This window comes from Mustela nivalis (assembly GCF_964662115.1).
Source record: "Mustela nivalis genome assembly, chromosome: 7".
NCBI classification, from domain to species: Eukaryota; Metazoa; Chordata; class Mammalia; order Carnivora; family Mustelidae; genus Mustela; species Mustela nivalis.
The window spans coordinates 74,696,117-74,718,489 of NC_139026.1; the positions used below are offsets into that span (position 1 = coordinate 74,696,117).

Below are 22,373 nucleotides of genomic sequence, written 5' to 3' on the forward strand. Positions count from 1 at the left end.
AGTGAAATACAGAAAATTGTCTATACGTAGAAACTTGTGGAATATTTATTCCCTTTATTTATTTATTTTTTTAAGATTTTACTTATTTATTTGACAGAGAGAGAGATCACAAGCAGGCAGAGAGGCAGAGAGAGAGGGGGAAGCAGGCACCTCACTGAGCAGAAAGCCCGATGTGGGGCTCAATCCCAGCACCCTGAGATCATGGCCCAAGCCGAAGGCAGAGGCTTAACCCACTGAGCCACCCAGGCACCCCTTTTTACTCCCTTTAAAGATAAGTCAAGCAAGAAGGAGCCAAAGCTGTTACTGTAGTATTTCCCACAATCTTAGAAGACAGGAAAGAATAAAAACCATGGACTAATAGCTTAACACGAAAACTGGATAAAATCTTAACATTTCTTTAAATATCAGACTTCAGAATTTTAGGATTTAATTTCAAGGGATTATAGCAACTTCCAAAAAAAGGGCAATAAAAGAAATAAAATTATACATGGGTTTGTTTCAAACCAACTCGTAAGTGAAACCCAACCGCTAGGTCACCTAACAAATAAGCAAAATGCCTATTTCCCCCTTCCCATACCAAAAACACATAAACATTTTAGAAAAGGGGACAGGAAAATGAATCACCAAAAAAACCATGTTTTGAATTTACAATTTTAAGGAAAAGGCATAATGTGGTTTGTTTATAAAAGTTTAGCTAATGAATTCACAAGAACATGCTTTACGTCAAAGCTGCCATTTTCAGCATAATATGCACAAATGAGGAGAATGGTTTTGACATATTATCAATATTGTAGTCTTATCAAAAGCAACATGCTAGAATGCATTTGTCTAAAATGGCATTGCCTCCTAATACAATTTTGTTAAATCACAACACTTTAGGACTTAAACAGGTCCAAACTTAGAGATGCGTGAAGAGAAGCTCTTGACGGATAAAACCACTGAATTTTGTTCTGCTGATGTTATGACCAGGCAGTGGGCACTGGACAAATTAAGATACACCTTTTTTTAAAGGCATATTCAATGGAGACCATTTTGCCTATAACAGTTCTTTCAGTTGACTGAATTGTGCCCAAGTCCATTTACACAATAATGGTCATTGTTTAAATTGTATTTTACAAGGTTAGTGATTATTGTGTTTACATAGAAAACACTCCTATCTCAGGTCATTACCTGGATAATGGCTGTTATGATAATAAAAGATCCAAATTACTCCTTTGATGACAGAGGATTTGGGTATAATATGAATGAAGTCATTGGATTATTCTCCTAACTTTGCTTTATTCTATGCTAGGGCGGGTGGGTCTGTCTCATAGGCCTGCCAGCTGTCTCACAAATAGAAGAAGTCACTTCCTCAAAGGGCTACCTGTCATTCAGGGGCACAGAGAAGGCCTGCTCTCCAAAATAAAACTTCCCACTCATTGGTCAGCATCTACAATCTTCCTCCTCCAGGCTTTGAATCTCGAAAATCTCTCTTCTTATAATCAAAGACTTTAAACAAGTGGAAGGTTCTATGAGAGGACAAGGATGGACCAGCTGTTTTGCTATAGTGAGTCAAGAGTGATATGACAGAGGTGACCCTTTGATTAGAGAGCCAGTAGAGGTAAGGTTGTGGAGAAGTGTGCCAGTCGTTAGATTTGGGGCATCCTACTTCTGTGTCCCAGTTCCTCCTTGAGGTATAGGTAGCAGAAGGGTAGAGGTTGGAAACTTTCAGCACAGAGGACAAAGTTAGAAATCTATTAAAAAGATTTAAGACTTCTGGCTCACCAGACAATAGTCAAGACCTGCATTCAAGTACTGGATTCAACAAATACTTATAGGGTACTTTAAGTGGTACACATGGCTAGTGATTTTTAGCCATACCAAAATTTATAATCAAGACAGTGAAGTGGTTTTGTCTGTCACAAATACTTATTATGTTATTATTATTATCAATGTTGTTAGCCAATTCTTTTCATTTTGAGAAAAAATATTTAAACATTTTTCCACTATTTCTAAGTTCACTGCCCACTTTTTTTTAACCTGAAACCCATTTCTATTTATGATTACATTTAAACAATTTAAAAATGGAAAATATGATGACCATTTTATTAAAAGGAAAACTGCATATAAGGCTAATTTTTTAAAAAATGAGGTGAGTTACTGTGCAATGCTAAATTAATTTTTTGAATTTCATTATAAAGATACATTTGACCATGGTTAAGGACTGAATATATATCTTCCCCAAATTCATATATTTAAGCCCTAACCACCAATGTGAAGGAATTTGGAGGAAGGGTTTTGGGGAAGCAATTAGGGTTATGAAGATGAATCCCCTTGCCCCATGACAGGACTGATGTCCTTTTAAGACAAAGAGACTAAAGTTTTCTCTGCCATATGAAGATGTAGCAAGAAGGCAGTTGTCTGAAAGCTACAAAGAGGGTCCTCACCAATAGCCAAGTCTACCCTCAACTTCTTTTTGTACTTCCCAGCATTCACAACTGTGAGAAACAAGTGCCTGTTTAAGCCGCCCAGTCTACAGAATTTAGTTAGAGTAGCCCGAGCTAAGACAACCACCAATTAATAGAAAAGTACCCTTTTATTGAGAGGTAAGACAAGTGTATTTACAATATTCAATTGTTAGATCATATAATCTGACTGTGAGACTTTTTAAAGCAGCAATATTCCAGAAATTACAATTTATAAGGGGAAAAGAAAAACATTGCAAGTGTGTTTCTGTTACAGAAAATACATTTGAACAATGCCAGGTACACTTAAGGCTAAGTAGTATTAGACCTTTTCCTCCATCTTCATAGCAATAATCAAAGTATATTTTTGTCACAAAGACAGAAGGCCAACTTTGGAAAGAAAGAAACAATATAATGTACAGTGCTTTCTGTCAGAAGACTAGTATGTTTAAAAACAGAGCCTCATCAGTGGTTCTGAGAAGAAATATACAATGCTGCCAAGCAGCTCCAAACTCACATTTGAAATTAACTGTGGACTCTTTGAAAACTGAAAACTGCTCTAGCCTCTCAATCTTACTAAGGACTGGGAGATTATCAAATCCTTTACACAACTTCTAATAACAATTCTGAAGTAAGATTTTGAAAAAGAGATCTGTTACAGTGCAAAGAACATTTTGATAGAAATTCATGTCTACAAAGGAGTTAAATAATATAGATGTTCCTTACATTAACAGATACAGTTCTTGTTCTAAAAAGTAGAATTATCTAGCCACTGAAAATAATATGGATCAGTCAAAAATATGTATAAGAGTCCTACAGGGCAACTTGTATAAGTCGATCCCCAAAATATGTATATACTTGACACTCTTCAAATGAGGATATTACTTTTTTGAAGAACATTAGACACAACACTAGATCTCTTATTATTCCATGAACTATTGAGGTAGGAGTCTCATTTCATCAATATCATCTAGTTTCACAGATTATGTCATAAGTCAAATGCCAGTACCAAAAGGCAGTAATCCACAAGACTGAACCATTGAACTATATACCAAGTCTTTTCTTCTTTAGACCAGCAAGGATGGGTGTTCTCTGTGCATCAAGATTTAACTAAAAATAACATAAGCTGTGATATATTTTGTAGACGTGTTTGTAAAAAAAATCACAAATTTCAGTTATGATTTTGTACATTAAAAAGCTATGCAACTGTTAAAAAAAAGTAAATAGTGCAATCATTAGTGGTAAAACAAGTAGTACTATAACTGTTGAAACGTGTTCTTACATCTACCAGAAAAGCAGCCACCTCAGAAAACTAATGAAGAAATGGCCACTGTTTCTTTCTGCCAGACAAGCATCAATGGTAGAAAAAAACAACACATTTTTTTAGTGTCATGTTTTTAAGAAACTATAGTCTGTTTAATTATAGTAAACTAACTTTAACATGTGAATTCAGATATTTTCTCCATGAACTCAAGACAAAGAGTGATCTTATGAAGGATTCATCATGCATATTGATTTTGATGTTAGGAAAAAGCTAAAAATAAAGGAAAACTCAGCTTTCCATGGAAAGCTCTTAACAAATGTAAATTTAACCTTTTAACATGTTACATCTTAAATAGTATCAAGTTATTTAATTTATGAAAAGGAAAATGATAAAATCACTACAAAAGTAAAAAAAAACAACAAAACACAAAATAGAAAAACTACACCATGACGGAAAAACCCATTTGGCTTGCATCATTTGGTATCTTAAATAAAAGACTATTCAATGAAAAAAGGTATGTAACAGACTACTTAATGGTTTTTGTTAGATGCTTACATATAATGAAAGATACAGATAATTAGGTCAGACTCTCAAGAAGTATGAGTAGTTCTGGAGTGTTTAGTTATAAAGAATGACCTTTGCATATTCTGTCAGTGAATATCTAGTTCAGATTTTCATCTGGCTTTAAAATATTAAGAATCAGAAGAACCACAAATGTTTTATTTTAACCGTATGTTTACAAAAAAAAGTGATTAATACATCAAAACTGGGTTTTCCTTAGTTTTAATACATTAAATGACATAATCCAATCTAACTCATGCATCACTTTCAGACACACAGTGCAACTGGAAATACTTTTGCCACTCCAGTGGATATTTCTAAAAAGCAAATGCCTACGGGTGCTCTTGCGCCTTCAAAAGAAGAAGAAAAGAAACAGGCCCCACAGTTCTCCAAGGATGGCTGTGTTTCGCATATTGTGGATAAACAATAAAAATCGCCTTCAAGAGTTTCAATAAGTATTGTAACATAGATTCATCTCCTTTAGTTTGCTTGCTGACTTCTTAGCTCACTTGATTAGAAGCCTGTTCTCATGGCCTCTTTGTTAACTGCTATTGGTACTCTGTAGACTACACGTTTTAAACTTCTGTAAAGAACATTACAAGCTATTTCATGTAATTTAATTTTGTGCTGAATATTCTTCAAAGGATTTTATAAATAATACAATATTTTAAATGAGTCTTCAATTCACTTGTTGTTATACCATATTGTTGCTTTCTCCAACTTTATCTACAAACTGAAAGGAGAAGAAAAACAGGTAATTAAAAGAAAACCCACAGCATTATGAAAACATTGTATCAACATTTTTAATGTTGATTAAAATACCCAGCTATATAAGATTTGTGGAAATTTAAGGTGTGACTGACAATGGTTAATCCAGTACTACTCACCACAATCTCCTGACACGTAAATGTGTATAAAAAAATTTTCTTTGCTAAGATTGTTTTTGCATGACATTTTATGCATATGACTTTAAGGGTACAACACGAGAAATGCAACACAATGAATAAAAAAATTGGATAAAATGAAGCTAACATTGCTAGCTTAACAAAACAAAACAAAACAAAAAAAACAAAACAAAAAAAAGCTGAAATGTCAGCCATTCATGCATTAATGAACCCAATAAGATATTTCAACTGACCATTACTGAGGATCTCTTCTGGGCCTATGTAGTCTTTGAACAAACAGATTTAACTCCATTAAGTTCAGTAATTAACAACATCTATTGACTAAAAATACTTTAAATGTGTATTCTGGACTTCAGACTCAAAGTGGCAATGACATTAAAAACAGATGTAATGAGGCAAGCACAAGTTTATAGTTATTGAATATAAATTTTAACACACGTTAATGTAAGTGGTTATTTACTTTGGCTACTCCACCCCAAATGTAAAGCAACTGGGCCTTCTTCAGCATTCCAGATGGTGATGCAAATATTAAAACAAAATAATTAGTGGAGACATATTAAAAGTTATGTAACCCAAGTGGTCATAATACTATCAAAATCTAGCAATCATTTAACCTTTCCTTTCATTTCACTATTCACATTTTTACTGAACCATTTATTATAATGAAGTAATGATAATAGGAAACATAATTTATAGTACTGGCTGTCCATTTATGCAAATACTGAAGAATCCTTAAATTAAGGATGTGAATAATGTTTACAACTCTATAACTAGAAGTTTCGGTAAATTCAAAAGCCACTGTAAAAATTCAAAAGTAAAATTCGTAAGTAAAAACAACATGACTACAGTATGAGTTTGGAGATTAATGTAAATGAGATCTGGACATAACCCCCATCAGCCCAAATTCCAACATTTTATATCATTATAAATAGGTGATTGGCACGTCAAAACTAAAAGCTGCTTTGAAAGTACTATGGATTCATTAGGATTTTAAAGGAAATTTAGGAGGAGAGAAAGCAAAACATTCTCTCCCCAAAGGTAACTTCAAATATCTAGGTTGTCTAGGCTATAAGATTCTGACTGAGAAAATTGACTTGAGGTTGGAAATGAGATTTTGTCTTATAGCAAAACCCATTCTTCAGTGGGTAAGACATCCTTTAGCTCTCTGAGAAACCAGTTAATGCTGCGGATTATCTCTCTATAAACATCTACAAACGTCTGTAAACAACTTTAGGAAGTTGATGGCCCATCTTGAAGGAACAGATTTGTGAGATCATTCAAACTGTGGAGAGAGCTGGAAACAGAATTTTATCATCTGACTTCCAGTATGATTGTGATTGATTTTATTGTCTTAATGCACACTATCTGGTGATACAGTCTAAGAAAGAAAATCTTATTAGAAATAATGACATCCTGGGGTGCCTGGGTGGTTCAGTGGGTTAAGCCTCTGCCATTAGCTCAGGCCATGATGTAGGATCGAGCCCTACATCAGGCTCTCTGCTGAGCAGGGAGCCTGTTTCCCTCTCTCTCTCTGCCTGCCTCTCTGCCTACTTGTGATCTCTTGTCTGTCAAATAAATAAAATCTTAAAAAAAAAAAAAAAGAAAAAAGAAATAATGATGTCCTTTTTAGATAATGACTTCTAAGATTAGAAATCATATAAAAGTTAATTGTAAAGAACCTTGAACTCTCAAAGAGAAAGGTGGCATAGCATATCAGTCTGAGTTACATTTTAAAAAATCAAGAATATTAAAAATGGACATAGTGAAACAAAATTTCAGGTTTTTTACAGTTAGCAATGATTATTTTCTCTGATATTCATGGTAACCATGATCTATGGTGATGTAACAATTTATATAATAATAAAAAACTTATCAATCAGGTATTGATTATTGTAATCCTTGAGGAGCATCAAAGAGTACTATTTTGATGGTTTACAAATTTTATTTCTAATACATGATAACTTACTGATCTAATTCCAGGTAAATTCAAGAGGGATCCAAGGACTGGCACTCTTCTAATAAAGCCAATGACCACAGGAAAAAAGCCCCTAGGAAGAAGGAAAAAATGGTTCTCAGAACTTACAGATCCTTATTACCAAAATCAACTGCTAACCAAGTAAAAAGAAAAGATCTAGTTGAACTTTTGAACATTCTGGAGATTTCAAATTTCAAATGTTACCTTTAGTGGTAATGTTTCTTACCTCTCCCCAGATTTCATTTCTTTATTATACTTCTACAGTATTGTGCTTATACATCTATAACACATTACTACTATACCCTCCTGGTCTCTTTATAGTCTATTTCCCATTATAGAAATGAGACATTCTCTAAAGCAGATTTGATGCTTACTTGGTTTTATGTCTCCCGTGAATGACACAGTATTTGGCAGATAGAAGACAAAGGATATATGTGTCTTAAATAAATAATTAAACCAACCTTATTTAAAAGGTATTTTCTCACATAGAATACTGTTGTTTATTCACTTAGTAACTAGCATTTGTAAAACACTGATCAAAACTACCATACTGTGTTTGGTACAAAATTTTCTAATATGTGTATGTACTAAAAGAATTGCCATCCAGTGGCAGTAACTATGCAGTATCAGGTTCTATGAATTAAAAACTGTATGTATGTATGTATCACTGTTTCGTTGCTAAAAATAACAAAGTGCCTTAAATGCAAAGTGCCTTCAATAGAAAGATAATGCTTTAAATTCCCAATAAAAACCAATTTTATCATGTTGAAAATACAAGACAGTGACCCTACTGGCAATCATCTACATTTAATAAACATTTTTATAGTTGACTGAATTATCTAATAAGAGATTCAATAAAAGAATCAATGTAAAAAAAACCCATTTGAGAAAATTACGGTCTTTGAACTCATGCTGATGCAAATGTCTAGGTTTTTATAATAATTAATTATCTGGCCTACTAGTTTATTGAAAGAGAAAAAGTAAAATAAAATAATTGCCTTACCTGAACAAGAGAAAGAATCCATAGATTTCAAAGATCATGCCTATCAAAGGCCAACCAATAAGGACTACAAATACTCCACCCAGGAAAAATCCTGTAGCTTTCATTTTATGTTTTTGGAAGAAGAATCTGAATGTTCTTTCTAACCCAATGACAAAAGCCAAGCCAGCTACAAATAAAACCTAGAAGAGAAAGAAAATGCAAGATAGAAAAAGTAGTCAAACATACTGCATAAATTTGAAAAGCAAGGTCAAAGCTAAATATAATAAAAAGCAGCACATCTGGCTCTCAATGGGGGCAACTGGCTGGAGGAAACTATGATGCACACCAAGAGGCAGAATCAAGGAGTGGGCTAAGCACAGGAAAGCTGGAGTTGGATTCCACTCTTCTCAGTCCTCTTCTATCTTGATTAAATGGAGAAAAAGAGTATCAAAGAAAGATCAGATGTTACCAAAAGGCAGGTGCATATGCAGTGTTTTCCCAGGTAAGTGAGATGGAGAGGGCTTTAGTTAAGCTGAGGAGTGGCAGAGCAAAAGAGGAAGGCGGCCCATAAACATGTCACCCGGAAATACACTTCACCATGGGCTTCAGGAGTTCCTATGGATGGGAGAAATACTGACATGGCCAAGCTGATAGAGGAAACCATGCAAAGCCAGGAAGAAGATCTTAGTCTTACTTATTTCAGAATCTATGGTGGCAGCAGAAATAAAAATAAAGTTGTATGTTCTCAAATATACACATATTTTGTATGTTTTCAGATAGCGTGCAAAAAATGGTCATCTATTAAAAGCTTGCTTTTCCCCCAGGTTTTAATCCTAATACTTGCCTTTGTAACTATCTTTAATGTTTGAGCCTAAACAGTTAAGCTTCATATTCTTAGAGAGCAATGGCGCTTATATTATTAACTAAAACATCAATTTGGAATAGTTTTGTTAATCTTATATTTTCTAATTTCCAATTAAAAGCTCTATAATAATGTATACTTCGAAGATATATAACACTATTCAGTAACTTTGTTGTCTTCTTAAAAGGATTATGATTTCCAGAACTCCTGCACAACCTTCACACATAGACAACAAAGTACATATTCCAAATAAACAATAAACATACTTTTCTCAGCAAATCGACTCTTAATATACAGATATATTAAGAGGTTTAAATGGTTTTTAAAAATCTGTTTATTTTATGCTACGGAACCAAATGTTTCAAGTCATATGTTCTAAGTTAGACATATTAATAAATTTACCAAGACATGGGGGATACCAAGTCATCTACTTTGAACTCCTAACTAAAGGCAGCCTTGATTTAATCTATTGTGTATTACATATCAAACACTCAACAGGGTAGTCATTCAAAAACCTCTTTAAAAATGAAATCTTGCCATTTGCGACAACGTGGATGGAACTAGAGGGTATTATGCTTAGTGAAATAAGTCAATTGGAGAAAGACAACTATCATATGATCTCCCTGATATGAGGAAGTGGAGATGCAAGGTAGGGGGTTTGTGGGGGGGAGGAAGGGAGGGAGACAAACCATGAGAGACTCTTATTAATCTCACAAAGCAAACAGAGGGTTGCCAGGGGAAGGGGGATAGGGAGAGGGTGGTGGGGTTATGGACATTGGGGAGGGTACCTGTACCCCTGGGTCTAATAATACATTATATGTTTATAAAAAAAATAAATGAAAAAAAAAAAACCTCTTTAAGTGTTTACCTTTTATTTAAACAGGTTTTGTTTGTTTTGTTTTTACAGATTTTATTTATATGACACAGAGAGAGAGAGCACAAGCAGGGGGAGGAACAGGCAGAGTGAGAGGGAGAAGCACGCTTCCCACTGAGCAGGGAGCCCCTGATGTGGGCTCCATTCCAGGAACCTGAGATAATGACCTGAGCCAAAGGCAGGTGTTTAATCAACTTAGCCACCCAGGCCGAAATAGGTTTTATTACTAATGTAAACAGAAAAGACAATAGGAATCTTTACATGAGTAACAGTGAATTATTTCCCCCCAAATTTAACAGCAGGCAATAATTCATTTGTAATTCAAGTTTCCTTATGACTTCAGTTAAAATATATGTTGAAAAACTCACATTTCCAATAGCCAGTAGAGCTTTGTCAAAAAAGAGAATCATTCCAAAGAACAGGAAAAACACTCCAAATCCTGTTAATCCCATTCCAATTTCTGCAATATAAGTTATATAGTTAAGGGCAGAGAAAAATATAAGTTACGTTAAGATCCCCGTAAACTAAGAAAATTTTTTAGTTTTTCTTTTGGCTGATATAAGAAAGTCGGTCTCAGTATTGCAGGTTAACTTTATGACATTCACTAAGATCTATAATAGATTAAACTAATAGCAGCAAATAACCTCAAAATTTAAGATATAAATGGAAGTCTCTAATCCTTATATGACAAATAGCACTTCTCATAAACATATGCATGACAGAGAAAGATCATCAGGATTCTAAACCTTTGATTATATACTTTTCCATCCCAAGAACCCCTCTGGCATCAAACATAACTATATGGGTTTTCTTTTACTATTTATCTCCTTTCATATTCTAGGACTATTATTTATATGCACAATATCTAGTTACCTCCTTCCCCTCTTAAATTAAGACCTTCTTTAACCTAGTAGAAATGCTATCATAGGTCAGCACAGTATACTTCACTCCATGACACACTGCTTCTCACAAGGGCAGTATTTTGAGAAGCACATCATTGTCTCCTCAAAAGTTAATTTTCAGGAGGTTAGGCATCAATTTTAACTTCTTGATGATATGTTTTTATCATCCATAAATTATCTAACCCATGAATCCATTCACACAATTAGTGTCTAAGTACTAATATCAGCTCTCCAAATGTTTCAAAGAACAGTTTTACTTAATATTAATGTGTTGGGGTTTTATTCTTTTCGTTCAAAAACAAAGAATCAACTCCTAGATGCCAGCATCTCTTCTAGGTATGGAGCATATAGCAGTGATCGAAGTGTAAGCATTGAAGTTTATGTTCATCCTTATATAAAACCAATGATTTTATTACCTTTACATTCTCTTGGTCTTATCTTTTTATTCTGAAGATTCTTAACTTTCTAAGATTACAGTTGTCCTTTTCTGTTAATGCTAAAAGCCTAAGCCACTAAGTCACCTCTTTGATCATTTTAGTTTTGCTTTCAGGAAATACTTACCAAATCTTATTTTACCCAGATACATACTATCTACATGAAGTAATGAAACAGAGCAGAAACTACCATATTTTTAGAAACCCAATTTTAAATACACTATTTATGATTTCTGATCTGTTACTTAACTTTTTGGCCTTGGCTCCAGAAAGCCAAAATCTAGGTCACAGCTACTCAAAAAAATTTTTAAGCCGTGTAAAATGTCCCTGTAAAATAAGAGTTGAACACTTCTGTCATTTATTTTTCTACATCCCTGAACTCCTCAATTTATAGTTAACTACTGCCTTCCATTCCAACAACCTTTTCCCCCAAAGTTAGCCTAAAAGAATTCAGGTACTGGTATATAAATATATATATTTATACATAAATATAAATATTATAAGTGTATTCAACAGACAAAGATAAGTGTATCCAACAGACAAAATCCTACGAAAATGTGAGGCTAATGCTTTCATGCTTAAATCCCTTAAGAGAATTGACCAAAATGACTGTTGAGCTGTTGAGCTGTCATAATTTCCTGGAAGAAAATATGGACAAAAGAACATGTAAAATTCCATTGTATAACTATTTAGTGGTTAGGCTTTAGTCACTGGCAGTTGAGTGATTTAAATAGGACTAATTTCTACCTTTTCATAAATTATCCTAATGATTACATAAAAATTTTGAGTTTTTTTTTTTTTTCAAGAGTTTATTTATTTTAGAGAGAGAGAGGGAGGGAGACAGCTTGGATGGGAGGAGGGGCAGAGGGAGAAGCAAAGAATCTCACACAGGCTCTGTGCTGAGTGGGAAGCCTGACGAAGTGCTCAATCTCATGACCCTGAGATCATGACGTGAGCTGAAATCAAGAATTGGATGCTTAAGGGACCGGGCCACGCAGGCACCCCCAAATTTTTGAGATATTTGTTATCAGACAGGAAATTATATGGAAGTACACCTGCTACGTACTGAGGATTTGCCATGAATCATCCATGATGGGGCATTTTACATACCTTATATTACTTAATCCTTCCCATACTACTGCAAGGTGGGTGAGATTACATCCTTTTAGAAATGGAGGAAATTGAGGTTTGGAGAAACAACTTTGTTTGCCCAGAGCCACACTTCTGGTTGAGGATTTGAACTCAGTCCCTATGCTGAACTATTACATCATACTGCTTCCTACAGGATTTTTTTTTTTTTTTCAGGTTAAATATGTTTGATTAAATGAAACTCAAGGGCACTGGAGCATACTGGACATCTGGGGGAAGCACCCTTAGATGATTCAAGTTTAATAGGATTAGTTGTTATCTACAACTAAGTAGGTATTAGTAGAAGTATTAAAAATTGACTGGAGTGAAATAGACAGTATCTGGATATGGTTTCACATTTACTGAAATGTTTATACAAATATGTTGCAATTCCTTTAACAAAGTTGTGAGGTGAAAAGTAGCACCAGCCCCATATTTCACAGACTCCCACTTATCCTTGCTCATAAAGTCAGCAAATGTATGTATGTGTATGCATGGTGGGGGACAGCACAGTGGCTGGGCAGGAAGAGTGGTGGCTGTGGGGAGTCAGGCTAGAATTCAAGCTCAGTTTTTGGACTGCACAGCTTACAACTGTAACATGGGCACCAAAACATTTGTACTATTTCATCCTGTGTAAGCCCAGGAGGAGACAGTTGCCTGTAACATATTTGCCAGAACTTGCACTGGCATGATGTTGCCAAGTATTTCCTGGCCTAAAGGGGTCAAAAGTCTCTAACTGGACTCACTGTGCCCTTTCTCATCTTCCGAATTCCCATTTTCCCTGTCTATGCATTCATAAGCAAAGCCCTTCACAGATTTGCCTGCTCACCACCAGAATCATACCCAGTAAAATAAATTTATTTTTCTCTGGTGCAATTATCAAACCTGCATTCCTTTTGTCTTTATGAGAACTTTTTACTTAAAAGAACAATTTGCTAAAAGCAGTTTAATACAATTTATCTAAAATGAAAGAAAAAAAACTTTTTGTGGAAATTTTACAAGGAAAGATGCTTAATTCAAAAGCAATGACTGTTAGCATTTTGATATCTTAGTTGAAAATTTTAATATTAGCTTTTTCTTTCCTACTATGTGTTTTAAAAAATAGAAAATTTCATAATAAACAACTGGACTGAATATCAACCAAGCTGAACAACTCAACTGAACATCATGATAGAATTCCAAGCAATGTGACATAATGAAGTGAAGATCTAGAGGCAGCATGGGAACTAGCTTACTCTGTCCCCCTCAATAAATCTTGTGTTTTTATGAAGGGGGGTGGGAGAGTGTTATTACAGAATCCCTTAAGACAATTATGAATTGCTTTTTTTTCTGTTCAGTGCTTGGTCACTCTCTTCCAGAATCAGAATCCCAGAATAATCTTGGTAAATCACTTGAATGATGGTCAATTTCTGCAGTTAAACACACACACAGACACACACACACACCATTTGAAATCCAAAGAGCTTTTGGTTCACTAACCATTTTGTGTTCCAATCCACTGTCCTACCAAAACATTTGGCAAATGAGCAACAAAGAATATAATTTCATCTTCTTCATTGATTTAATGAAGGAGGATGCTCCCTATTCTGCCCACATTCCAATCCAATCCCTTTGTTTTGGATTTTGGAAGAATGTAAATCAGGCACTTGTCCCTATAAGAAGTCTTCAATAGAAGAAAATCTCTATGCAAAGGATACATAGTTCATATTTTATCTATGTAATAATCAGACTCAGAAAGGAGAAGTAATAATACTTCACTGATAGGTAAGCTGTGTAAAGATTAAGTACTTTCTCTAATTAGTAGAATTAGAAATAAGTTTTAGCAATTTATGTATACAATTCTAATTTTCTTGGACAACCTAATTTTAAATTAGGGTTTTAATCAAGAGAAATAGGATGCTATCACAAAGACAATAGATTCTGAATTTCCTACATAATCTATCAAAAAAGTCAATGCATAATTTTATAGATAAATACCTAATGTTGTATCTATTTTTGCATGAAAGACCCACAGTATTCTAAGACAGATCTCAAATAAAGTTTATACCCAGTTTTCTTAGATGCTAGTAGGGTACAGTGGACACAAAGGTTTCTGAGCCAGCAGACCTGGGTTCAAGTTTTCTTTCTGTCATTTTCCTTATGACCATACAATGAATTTCTTTTGAGCCTCTTCTAATGTATAAAAAAGCTATACTTCTCCCTGCCTTATAGGGCTGTTATAAAAAAGTAATGGTTTATATTGAAAGCACTTGGTAAAATGAAAGAAGTTGCCTTCATACAATTGCTAGTTCCTATTATAACAGTAAAAGAAAGAAAGAAAGAAAGAAAGGGACTTTATGTGTTTTCTGATCAGAACAGGCCAACAGACCAAAACAGGTACCCTTCCTGGGCCAGTGCAGGTAGCTCCAAAGTGCAGACCCATCCAACCATAGGAATGAGAAGAGCTTGACTGAGTTGGTAGTGTATATGAGACCTGAGAAGTTCTGTCAAGTTCAAGTCAGCCATGACTTCTATACAAACCTTAAGACTCCACTTTAGGGAATTTACAATGAAATTCTATTTATTTATTATTTATTTTTAAAAAGATTTTATTTATTTACTTGATAGACAGAGATCACAAGTAGGCAGAGAGGCAGGCAGAGAAACAGAAGGAAGCAGGCTCTCCGCGGAGCAGAGAGCCCTATGCGATGCCGGGCTTGATCCCAGGAGGCTGGGATCATGACCTGAGCCGAAGGCAGAGGCTTTAACCCACTGGACCACCCGGGCGCCCCTGAAATTCTATTTTTTTTTTTTAAGATTTTATTTATTTGTCAGAGAGAGAGAGGAGCGAGAGTGAGCACAAGCAGACAGTGGTAGGCAGAGGCAGAGGGAGAAGCAGGCTCCCTGCTGAGCAAGGAGCCCGATGCGGGACTCGATCCCAGGACGCTGGGATCATGACCTGAGCCGAAGGCAGCCGCTTAACCAACTGAGCCACCCAGGCGTCCCTGAAATTCTATTTTTAACAGACTTTTTTAGTTCTTAAAATCTTGAAAATCAAACTAAGTTAAGCCGAATAAGAAATGAAGATCATAGCAGATAAAGCAATGTGAGACAAAAAGACTATCACGATCATTAAAAGATAGGACCCACACGGTTGGGCAGCTATGTAAATACGAAAATGATTAAGGTTGACACAAGGGTAGAAATAAGAGTGTTATAACGAAAGAAACGGAAACAGATACAACGCTAACAGACATAAGCTAGGCCTTGAGAACTCTGTGGTAGGCAGAAAGAGATGCTAAAATAAAGAACAAGATACACAATATTAAGGAAAGAAATCGTTTCACTGAACACAAGGTGGCTTTTTTACTACTGTGGAAACATTAGGTGGTAGAAGAATGAAGTCGTTTCAAGGAATCTTTGGAAGGTCGCTTCCAGAGGTGGCAAAAGGCGAAATACTCGAAATATTTAAGTGTAACCACATATATACATATATGGTTATATATATTTGTATGTATTTAAAAGACCCAAACCCATACTAGGTGACACTTAAAATACCGCCTCCCGAACAACCGGCCAGTAGAGGACCCCCAGCCTGTCATGTGCATAAATATTCCCAAGTGTGAACCACGGGCACCGCGCATCAAACTTTCTCTTGTGACCACCTGCAGGAACAAAGCCCCCATCTCACTGGGAGTGAGAAGAGCGGGACCCTGGTGCAAGGCTCAGCAAAGACTTCCCCCTCCCCAGATCCCACTGATCCTCCTCCCACGTCGGCCACTGCAAATCCAGCTCCCGTCCCCTCAAGGCAGTCCTCCTGGTCCCGCATCCCTTGCTCAGTCCCGCAGGCCGCCGCCCCCAACGCCGAGCTTCATTCATTGACCTGGAGAGAGGGGCGGGGGGAGACGAGCTCAAGGAACGGGTGTAAGAGGATCGGGGGCAAGTCCTTACTCTGGGTGTCTGTTAAGGAGATCATGGCTGCGGCAGTGAGGGCAGCGGCTACCGGACCTCCAGGCGCCCAGGGCGTGAAGCAAAGTCGGGAAAAGAGAAGCCGGGAAACAGCCCAGGGCAGAGCCGCCACGTCTTCCGGAAACACGCAGCCTTCCTCACCCCAGCTCCAAGACCGCTTCCCATTGGCTGAGCCCGCCCCCAATGGGAACCAATCATCCGTAGTCTTGTTCGATGACGCAGATAGTGGTTGCACCTCTTCACCAATTAGAGAAGGGTGTCACTTGTTATTGGCTGAGGAAACCTAACCGGAAGGGCGGGTGCTCGCAGCTGGAGGAAAAGGAAAGGCTGGTGGCGGGAAGTTTTCACGCGAGTGCGGCTGAAATCGGTAAGTATGGTGTGGAGGGCCGGCACTTTGAGGTCGGAGAGCGAGGCGGCTGGGCTGGATGGGGTGAAGGGGTCCTTTAACCCCTGGGGAAAAATTCGGGGTAAATCTGCTCGGAGAGGGCTCATTTTGCCTTTCCCTCCCTGAGGGTGAGCCCGGTGTGTCGCGGGTCCCTTCCGTTCTCTGATACTTCGGTAGGAGAGAGACGGGCGAGGACCTCGCCGGTTTCTGATGGAACTTGGTCCTTGAGGGGTGCGTCGGACTACCCCCCCCCCCCCCCCCCAAATCTCAGGCCTTGTCCACGCAGGAAGCTAGGTTACGGGAGTCTGTATACGGGCAGTACGGGCAGCACCACCGGGGGACGCACGAGCATAGGGGAGCTGTTGATTTCTAAAGGCCGGTGCTGGGGAGAGGGGGCAGAGGGGGGCGGGCGTCTGCTCTAGCCTGTGGTTCCTCAGCGGTGTTTGCTCCAGGCCCAATGACCGGCTGTGACCCCGCGAAGTATTTACTGTGGTGCTGTCGCGAGTTCGGAAGTAGCAGACGGAACACCAGTGGGTCCCTGAAGTGGTCATTAGTTAAACGTCTGTTGGGCACCCACCCCAGAACAGCTGGGGAACCGGGAGCGCTCAAGCCAAAACGGGAAGGAGGATGGGGGTATGTTGTTGCCAAGCAGCTTAGAGTAAGCAGTCTCCGCGGGGATTAGGATAGGAACATTTCCCGAGGTGACAGGGAATTGGTTAGTGGTTACTCATGTCAACCTTGGGAAACGGTTTTTGCTTGTGTTTTCCAACAGTATAAACAAGTAATTGTCTAGCTGAAGTTAGTCTTAGAAAATAAGCTCACCTGAGCTTTGTATGACCAAACTGGTTTTGTCTGCTCGGGGAATTTTCAAGACTGGCTTGCTTTTTATTTTAACAATTCCCCCTTTTTGGTTATTCTGATCAACCAGTATAGTGTAATTTTCAGGTTCCTCTGTTGATGTATTCAGGCTGAAGAGTCACATTTTTTGCTGTTGCCATTAGTTGAGTCATTAGGCTCAGGCATCATGTCACCATCTTCATCATTTATGGGGTTATTGTTGATTTCATCCAGTTGTCTGATCTGATGGATACTGTTTGGCATGGGAGTGGCTGCTGATCCGTCTTTAAAACCCTTGAGAGTATACAACAAATTTAGAGAGGTAAATATGATTTAATTAGAAATTCCCAGAGGAGATTCCCCAGAGGTAATTACGCTGAGTGACCAGATAGCATAGGCACATTGTCCTCCTCACATGCACTTTTTTGGGTCCTTTCTCTGAAGTTTATATCCAGTTGTCCATCTTTAGCTTGCATGGCTTTGGGAAAAGGGCCATTTTATTTTTTATAGTGATTCGAAGTCAGAAGAGTGGGAGGAAATTGGAAATGTTAGTTTGTAGAGTTCTAGCCAGATTTTGGAGGAAACTAGAATTTAGGATCCAGCCCAGTTTATAAGTAGAAAATAAAACCTGAAGGGCAGTTACCAGCAGTAGAATCTGATAGCCACAGAAGTGTATTATTGAAACATAGATTTTCTCTATAATCATCCCATTTCTATCAAGATAACTACAGTTAGATTAATTTGTTTGCAAACAAATTAGTCTAGTTTCAATAAATTTGGCTTGATTATTTATATTAAGTGTAGCAGAAATGGTGATGATATAAGCTCTTTTAAATCTACTTTGCCGGAACTTTTAATAAAGAATCTTAAAAAGAAAAAAAATTAGATTGAATTTTTCAAGGCTCTTTGGGCTAAAGCAGCCAAGCTAAGAACTTGTCTAATATTGTCCTTTATAAGGAAATCAGATTGAGTTTATGTAAATATATATTTTGTCATGAAAAATAAGAATATTTAATAAGGGTTTCTAAATTCTGGCAGTATCAGGTAGGGAGAAAAAGATAAATGTTTCAACTGTTGATGACAGAAGTAGGTTTTACTGAGTCATCATTATAAGCTATCGATAGCCTAAAAGAGAAAAGAAAGAGAGACTTAAATCTGGAAAACAAAACAAAATCTGAAGAACCATCATTGTTTTAAATGAAGTAATAAAAAATTATAATCATCTTCATTAGTTCATTGAGTCTCCTATAATTCTTGTTTTGCTTCATCTTGGATTAATAATTTTATGAATCAGTTTTACACTAGACTTTTAGAAATTGTTACTCAGTTCAGTGTCATGATAGTAAAATTAACAGAAACCTCTAATTGTCAGAGTCTTTTCCATGAGTCTCTGGAGATAAAGCACTTTTATGGGAACAATTTTGCAAGAACTTAAGTCCATTTGAATCTTAGCTAGACCACACATAAAATTCCTTTTTTAGTTCCTTTTCCATAAGACTTCTACAACTTTTTTTTAAAAAAGATTTTGTTTGGGGCGCCTGGGTGGCTCAGTTGGTTAGACACCTGCCTTCGGGTCAGGTCATGATCCTGGAGTCCCCGGATTGAGTCCCCCATCAGGCTCCAAGCTCCTTGGGGAGTCTGCTTCTCCCTCTGACCTTCTCCCCTCTCATGCTTTCTCTCACTCTCTCCCTCTCTCTCAAATAAATAAAATCCTAAAAAATTTATTTATTTATTTATTTATTTGAGAGAGAGAGTGCGCGCAGAGCAGGAGGGAGGGGCAGAGGGAGGAGAAAAATACTCCCCACTGAGCAGGGAGCCTGAGGACGTGTGACTAGATGCCAGGACTCTGGGATCAGGACCTGAGCCAAAGGCAGATACTTAACTGACTGAGCCACCTAGGCACCCTCTACAATTTTTTATATCCACCCAGTTTTTACTTGATTTTTTTCCCTTCTCATTCTGGAATTATTTTACTTTCAGACAAAATTACTTTTCTTTTTCCCTTACCAAAACAACAGCAAAACCCATGTTTTTCATGTATTTCTTAGTCCAAAAACCACGTTATATTTTTTTTTAACTGCTTTCCATATACTATTATTTTCTTTCATCCTTATTATTTCCATGAGCTTTAATTACATATATTATTTAGCATTCTTAACTCGTACAATCTTTAGTTGCTAGTAAAAAGAAGTAAGCAATCGTGGACTGGAAAATTTATAAATACACAGTTATAAAAACTTTTTAGAGACATACTTTTCTTTAATAGTATAGTTTTTAATGTGGCAAAGGACATGGTTATTAATAGACCTAAGTATCTTTTTTCTCTCTGCAAATATTAAAAAGTCAAAAGTTGGTGCGTTCTGATGAATCGTAGGCTACTAAAGCATAAGTGACTCTTTCAAGACTGTATGAGCAAGCCAGGGTAGGGTAAAAGTGTTGGCAGATGCCAATAGAATATAGTGATTTCTTATAAATGAAGGGATAGTTGCCTTAGCTTGAATTTATTCAGAATTTATTTTGCTAGAAGATGAAGAACTAGATTTAGGTTACCTTGTAGCAGATGATGCAAATGAAATTAAACATAAATAAGAACCTTGCATAGTAGCACAAGGGAGGTGCTTAATAAAAATTGTTCATTCTAAGGTAGATTTGTGTCAGTGCGGTAGTTAGTACTGATAGATAACCATGACAGGAACCAATTCAGAGAGCAAACTTAAGGGGCTTTAAATGGCATTTCCAAAATACTGATTCATTGAGGTCAATTTTAGTTGGCACCCAGACATGATAAAAAGTATATTGGATCACATAGCAATAATTACTTCCTTTTAAACTTTTTTTTAATCCTTATTATTTTACGGAAAAGTTATTAATTGTCTTTAGTAATTCTCTTATACCTGCTAATGATTCATTTTAACAAAAAGAGCATTACTGCAATCTCCAAACTTCAGCAGGAAAAATATCATTGGTTTATATTTATTACAGTTATAGGTGTGGTTGTGCTTTACTCAAGCAAATGATAGTTTTTTTTTTTTTTCCATTTTTGGTAGTAATGTATAGTTTTATTTCAGTATAAGTTTAAAGTTAGTTCTTTAAATAAAATATTAGTAGTACTCGGGGCGCCTGGGTGGCTCAGTGGGTTAAGCCTCTGCTTCAGCTCAGGTCGTGGTCTTAGGGTCCTGGGATCGAGCCCCGCATTGGGCTCTCTGCTCAGCAGGGAGCCTGTTTCCCTTCCTCTCTCTCTCTCTCTCTGCCTCTCTGCCTACTTGTGATCCCCTGTCTGTCAAATAAATAAATAAATACTTTAAAAAAAAATAGTACTACAATACTGCATAGAAAAAAAAAAAGCCCAAAGTAGGTAAACTTATGTTTGGTATTTTATGATTTAGTGTATTATCTTATTTGGAAGTGATTTAGATATTCAAGGAATATTCATTATTTAGTTTAACTTGGTACAGACTTTTCTTATTTACATTTATTTAAATTATTTGTTTTTAACAATTATGCTTAGATTAGACATTAAGCAGATAACCAACATTCTAAATTATTTTTCTTATTGACAGATTTTGAAGACATGCTTTTATTAAGCCAACAAACTTAAACTAAGTTTTACTTTACACAGATTATGTCAAGTCCTGTGAACTTGAAAAACGTTTGGGTTTGTTTTTGTTTCTGAGGGTTTCAAGAATACTTTATGAGTGCTTATTTTTCTTTAAGACAATTATATAGAGCTCCTTACACATTAATTTTGGCGATACCATCTGGACTTAGAAAAATATCACACATCTATAATGTGTATACATAGACATACAGAAACATACAGATAGATGCAAATGGATCTTATAGCTTTTGTTTAGAGAAATTTACTCATGAGCTGATAGCCATAATAATGCAAAACTCACTAGTTCATAAAAGAACAGTTGGATCCCAATTGTATTTCTGGCAGAGGGACTAAGTTGAGGTTACTGCTTGTATAGTAGAATGGATTTCTTTTCCAGTGAAGTTTCTTTTGTTTACATGATGTAAGGATTTTTTTTTTTAAATTTTTAATTTTTTAAAGTATTTTATTTATTTGCTGGCACAAACAGGGGAGCAGCAGAGGGAGAGGGAGAAGTGGGCTCCCTGCTGATCAGGGAGCCTAATGTGGGGCTAGGACCTGAGCTGAAGGCTGATGCTTAGCTGAGTGAGCCACCCACGCACTCCTATAAGGATCTCTAAAGCTATTTTTGCAGTCATTTTGTTTGCTTATCAATCAAAGAATGCATTCTGTTGTCACTGAGAGATTTGAAATCCTCTCTTATCAAAGACACAGCTCAAGATCCACTTCTCTAAGTTAAAGTTGCCTTACGTTGGCCACTACAATTCCACAAGTTCACCCATTTTCCAAAAAGGCACAAAATCCTGGTCCATAGACTAGGTGGAACCCATCTTTGTCTTTATAGATTCCCTAAGAGTTCTTAACTATGAGGGACCCTGTTTTCTAAAAGCTGTTCCAAAACACAGGGAACCAACCATGTGCTTCCCTTCCCTCCTCCCTTTGGAACAGAATAGGATGATGTACCAAGAAATTTCAACAAACAAAATGTAGGTATGCAAGTTAAAGTCAGCTCAAAATGGAAAGAACAGAGCTCAGATATAGGAGAGACCTCCAGACTCTAGGGTCACTGAGAAAGCAGTGAACTCAGTGGACTCTATGGGTTCTATCACCATAGCCTCAGAATTGAGGGGGTGTCTTGTTTGAATCCCATTTTTACATCATAAATTGTCAAAAGTTTGGAAATAACAGAAGTAAAACCAATGAATCATTGAAGTAGTAATCAGTAAAAGTTTATTGTGCACTCACCAAAATGTTTGCAAACCAGGAGCATTCAAACC

General features: G+C 36.7%; 2 protein-coding genes across 2 annotated transcripts in view; one reads left to right on the forward strand and one right to left on the reverse strand.

Moving 5' to 3' along the window:
• Nucleotides 1-2,556: 2,556 nt before the first annotated feature.
• GOLT1B (golgi transport 1B) lies at nt 2,557-16,423 on the reverse strand. The gene is made up of 5 exons (XM_082738611.1): nt 16,262-16,423; nt 10,236-10,327; nt 8,153-8,331; nt 7,141-7,222; nt 2,557-5,002 (listed from the first exon to the last, which is right to left on the reverse strand). Exons 1-5 carry the CDS (start codon nt 16,284-16,286, stop codon nt 4,964-4,966), a joined length of 417 nt encoding a protein of 138 aa, XP_082594737.1. The 5' UTR covers nt 16,287-16,423; the 3' UTR covers nt 2,557-4,963.
• RECQL (RecQ like helicase) overlaps nt 16,285-22,373 on the forward strand; it is a gene marked incomplete at its 5' end in the record, with an annotated part of 56,563 nt that continues 50,474 nt past the window's right edge. The window contains 2 exon segments of the mRNA XM_082738610.1: nt 16,285-16,515; nt 16,517-16,646. Of these exon segments, the coding sequence (XP_082594736.1) occupies nt 16,285-16,515; nt 16,517-16,646 (361 nt within the window).

Coding starts and splice junctions, on each gene's coding strand:
- GOLT1B (XM_082738611.1), bottom strand. CDS start 16,286: ATGATCTCCTTAACAGACACCCAGA. Junction 10,328..16,261: donor CTCCTTAACAGACACCCAGA/GTAAGGACTTGC, acceptor CTTATATTGCAG/AAATTGGAATGGGATTAACA. Junction 5,003..7,140: donor ATTTACCTGGAATTAGATCA/GTAAGTTATCAT, acceptor TTCTCCTTTCAG/TTTGTAGATAAAGTTGGAGA.